The 5,008-nt window shown below is 43.3% G+C and overlaps 1 protein-coding gene across 1 annotated transcript in view; it reads left to right on the top strand.

The window, feature by feature from the left end:
• Window positions 1-4,817: 4,817 nt before the first annotated feature.
• Window positions 4,818-5,008, top strand: part of LOC103768224 (serine/threonine-protein kinase 3) — a gene marked incomplete at its 3' end in the record, with an annotated part of 51,516 nt that continues 51,325 nt past the window's right edge. Inside the window, exon 1 of the mRNA XM_008935367.1 lies at window positions 4,818-4,883. Within this exon, the coding sequence (XP_008933615.1) occupies window positions 4,818-4,883 (66 nt within the window). The remainder of the gene's footprint in view (window positions 4,884-5,008) is intronic.

The raw sequence follows: 5,008 nt of genomic DNA, 5'->3' as shown, positions 1-5,008 counted from the left end.
CCCATAGTTGGCATGGGAAACAGCCAGACCAGCCAGTTAAACACATAAGAAAAAGGTGCCCACATGGCGACTCTCACCCGATCGACCCGCGTTCGCAAAGGCCTAAACAGACCAGGGCTCAGCTCCAGGTAGAGTCAGGAGGTCTTCCCTGAACCAGGAAGCTCTGTGGAGTGCACTCCACAGACAGACACTCCTGACTCCCTGCAAGTGGTCCCAGCTTTTATCCCCAAGCGGGGCCACCTGACCTTTGTCAACTCAGTGCGGGACCCCTGGGGCTCATTTCCCTTATGTCTCTCCCTGCAGGGCCGGCCGCACCCTGGGGGGCAGCTATAAGGCAAACTCACCTCCTCTGTATGAAGGGCTGTGGGAATCACCCATATGTCAACCTTAATTCGGGGGCTCGGGGTTCAAACCCCAGCATTTCAGCTACCCCATTGCGTCTCTAATTCTAGTGACATCATAGCTCAGCAGCTGTGCGTAGGTTGGCGGTTCTTACTGTTTGCATCACGGGCTGTATATGTTTGTACACAGGGCTTCAGATGTACTCCTGTCTGCCCTACTTTCAAAGGGGGTGAGAAAACCTCCTCTGGAACCCTCTCCAATATGTGCTGCCTCATTCTCTGTTCTTCCACTTACCTGAAGGCTTTGGTTTCTGTTCCCTGGTGAACCTAGTTTAAAACTCTTCTCACTAGGCTGGCAAGTCTTGGCAAAAATACTCTTGACCTCCTTTGTCAGGTAGATCCTGTTTCTCCCCAGAAGTCCTCATTCCTCTGAGGAGCCCATGTTAACAAAGCCCCTAATGCTTTGCTGCTGTTAGCAGGCCTGCTGGAAGGTGGTGATCTGCAGGTGCCTCTGCTTCTGGCTTTCCCCTTGACTGGCAGGATCAAGAAGGCTACTGCACTAACTCTTGTTCACTTCATACAGGGAATTAAAAATCTTCCTTGGTTGTGCTGTCGGGGTCAATGGGGATGGTGTGAACAGGTGTAGGTTGTGAGCCAAGCATTTTGCAGATACATTTTTTACCTAATGGTGAAGTTGTTTCTCGGCAGTGACAACTGAAATAAACGATTCCTTTTTGAAAGGCGTGTAGCTGCATTGCTTTAACTCACCAGCAGTTAGGACTTCCATTGAGACTCACAGTGCTTTGTCAAAAAAGGACTTTGAAGGCCCATACTAACTAAATTGGTGCTGATCACAACTGTGTACAGACATGAAAAATGTACTTTGTGCTACTGAATCATAGTTAAAATCTGTCTTCCCGTGTTACCTGTACTTAGTACAGTGCTGAAGAGGCTCTGTCCTGTTCTGCATTACTTCCACAGTTGTGTTCAGCATCTGGGTCGCTGATGTAGTACTTCACAGATGTCTTAATAGCAAGCTGGAACTTGGTAGTGAAGAATAAGGGCTGAGGAGTCTAACTTCCACATTCTGACCAGTTCTTGATCTAACTGTGTGTGCTTGTTGGTGCTAGTTAATGTTGAGCATGTGACCATGGGAGATGCCTGAGGGTTCCTGAAATAGTTTTCCATACAAACCACTGGACATGTTTTAAATAACAAAGTTGCTGCTTAGGCTATAGTCGTATTCAAACTACAGGTAGAAGAATCTGATTTGTTAGTAGTATCTTGAATTGCCCAGTACAAAAACTCGTGTATGAGGACAAGAGAAGATGAGATCTGTTGCATACTATATTCAAGAAACATTACAAAAGTTATGTTATGGGATTACATAGTCAAAACCACAAATCTGAAAAAATATAAACACTGGTCATCACCTCTGCAGTGAATGCTCATTGGTATGTTTATTGCAGCTTATTTCCCATATGATTTTACATGCAACATAATGGGTTCAGTAAGAAGGATGACACTTGCTACCTTACTTCCTTCATGTGATCCTATGCCTGAGTTGTTATACTTGAGTAAAACTGGTAATTCTCCTATGGTAGTGAGTTCTTATTCTGTCTATTACGATAATATTGAGGTGCCCCCTTAATTACAATATAGGAGGAAGAAGGGATTATTAGTTTGAAACAGTTACTGAAAGTATTAGACCAAACCTTGTCATTGTAAGTAATTTAGATGTCGTGATTTGGTACCTCACTCAAGGCACAGACTGTGACTTTTGTGATTTTGAAGTTTGACTTTAACTGAGGCTCAAGGAAAGTGGCTTCACAAGTGTCGAGTCTCATTTTAAGCTTGTAGCAGACAGTGGGAACCAGAGTCTTATACAGACTTCAGGCTAGAGCTGCAACTGTAACAGCTCTTTTTCTGTCTGAAGCTTTATGCTTTAATTCATGTTATATTTCGATATGCTTTCTGCTTGTAGTATTTGTACTAACTGTCATCTCTTCTCCCATGCTCACTTGCTCATCTCTCCTGCATCTCAGCCTCTTCGTTAGTCCAGCCTTGTTTTCACATAAACAAAAATATGAGAGGTACACTATTATGGTAAGATTAGCTTTGTAGCTTTTGGTGGAGGAATTATTATAGTGTGGTGCCTTTATTTGCCAAGAGGGTGGACTTACCCAGTGTGCTTGACCTAATCAGACTGTTTAGATGCAGTAACCTGATACTTCCTGGAAGCATCAGGCTTAATGTGCATGTATTACTTAGTGTAAAAAGAGCAGCTGGGAATGGACTTAGGCAGTTAAAGCAATTCAGCTGACCCAGACCCCTTCAGAGGGGCCCTGACAAAGAAGGGTGACTGGGAGCAGAGAACCTGTAGATGAGTTGTCCCAACAGCTGCATGGATTAGTAGTGTGTGATAAACTGTATAAATGAACCCTTAAGACTCCATTGTGCAGGCATCCATAGCCAGTTAGATGTAAATATGTAGATTAGCTGATCTCCTAATAGATGCAGAACACCTGAATTTGCTGCCATACGCTTTGTTCCAAATTTCCATCTTAGAGATTGTCTTCAGGGCTAATGTTTTAATGTAGGCTGTAGAGCTGTTTACCTTTATTCACATTCATTTTAATATCCAACTTGCATGTGGTTTTCATGATGAAGGATTTGAAGCTGTTTCATGACTGACTCATATTTAGAGGGTAGCAGCAACCCATCAAAGGGACACAGGATGCAGAATTGGAGCTAGCCAAAGATACTAAGCAGATAAATGTTTTACAGGGTTTTAAATGAGGATCTTGACACAACTGGAAATTAGAACCATAGTAGAAAGATAATGACAGTGACATTATGCTAAGGTTCCAGAACATGCTGTACTGATGCAAGAACGATGCTGTGTGCTTACAAGCTCGGAATAAAATAAACCAACTGTTGTAACAAGTAACACAACACCCATGTGGTCTGACCTAAGAACCATACATCCAGACCAGGAGAGCAATGCTGACTGTAACATTCCTGGTATAAAAATACAAAATACTTTTGTTTCTTTTAGTTGTTGTGTGTGGTAGTTATTAGTGGCATTGCTTGTATGTCAACATCAAATTATTAGAACTAGAGAGTACTGGATGTTAAGTAGACGGTACAAGACACTGTGACAAGACACTGATTATGGACCAGTTCTGCACTTGGCTGTTCCCCTCCAAAGCTGAAAGTCATTTGCAGGAACATGGGCACTACGATACATATGTAGTGACTTCTAAGCATCCTTATGAGAAGAGCCTGTGTTTTAGGGTAAAGAAGGGAGGGGACATAATTAGGAAGTATTTTGATGTGGCTTCTAAGAGTTTGTTTGTGTTTTTGTAAGATTTTGTGAATAAATGAATAATGGGAGGAACTTTGGATCTTCATTTGTATACTTTGGTCTCTTGTTTCTTCTAACAGGTGCTAGGCTCAGAAAGTGTATCTGCCTCATCTGTTCCCCCAAATTGCATCAGGTTTATGTTAGTTTGTGCCAACTAGCTTCTACACTATGTAAAAAAGAACTATATATTGTGTTTTAAAAAAATGTATTTTTGTATATTTTTCAACAAAAGAATTTTTTCATATTTTCTGTATATGAATACGTAAGCCCTTGATGCATTTAGGTAATCTTTCTTCAGGAATGTGTTCTTTCAGTGCAAGTTTAGAATGATGAAATGCATTGTAAATGTTATTCTCATCACCAGAGAAAAAAATAGAATTGAATATCCCATTTGGAAGGGGCCTACAATGTTCATTTAGTCCTACTGCCTGCCCACTTCAGGGCTGACCCAAAGTTAAGGCATGTTTTTAAAGAGTGCTGACCAAATGCCTGTGAAACACTGACAGACTTGGGACATCAACCACCTCTCAAGGAAGCCTGTTCTAGTATCTGACCACCCTCTCAGTAAAGAAATGCTTCCTAATGTTCAGTCTGAACCTCCCCTGGTACAGGTTGGAAGCATTCTCACACATCGTATCAACTGGATACCAGGGAGATCAGCACCTCTCTCTGCTTCCACTTCTCAAGAAGCTGTAGAGAGCAATGAGGTCACTGCTCAGCCTCTTTGGGCTAGACAAGCCCAAAGTTGTCAGCTGCTCCTCATAGGCCACTCCTTCCAGCCCTTTCACCAGCTTTGTTTCCCTCCTTTGGACACATTCAAGGACCTTGTTTTGCCAATGACCAGGCCCAACAAAAATGATACCACCACCAGCAGGAAGATGAACCAATGCACAGACTGTATTGTATACAAGAAGGACATTCCATGAATGATCGCTGGGGGTACAAACAAGTCAATCAGCTGGTACATAATTGACGCCACCCCCAACGATCCCAAAAAGGACGTAACTCGGCCCACAACAGGTGGTACAAACAGAGACCCGAGGTTGCCCACAGTTGGCATGGGAAACAGCCAGACCAGCCAGTTAAACATATCAGAGAAAGGTGCCCACATGGCAACTCTCACCCGACTGGCCCGCATTCGCAAAGGTCTTGAGCAGACTGGAGCCCAGTTCCAGGTAGAGTCAGGAGGTCTTCCCTGAACCTGGAAGCTCTGTGGAGTGCACTCCACAGAGCAGAAGCTCCTGACTCCCTGCAAGTGGTCCCAGCTTTTATCCCCAAGCAGACACCTGACCTTTGTCAA

Source organism: Merops nubicus, unplaced genomic scaffold, assembly GCF_000691845.1.
Source record: "Merops nubicus isolate BGI_N331 unplaced genomic scaffold, ASM69184v1 scaffold20032, whole genome shotgun sequence".
Lineage (NCBI taxonomy): Eukaryota > Metazoa > Chordata > Aves > Coraciiformes > Meropidae > Merops > Merops nubicus.
This window is presented reverse-complemented; position numbering and strand designations above follow the sequence as displayed.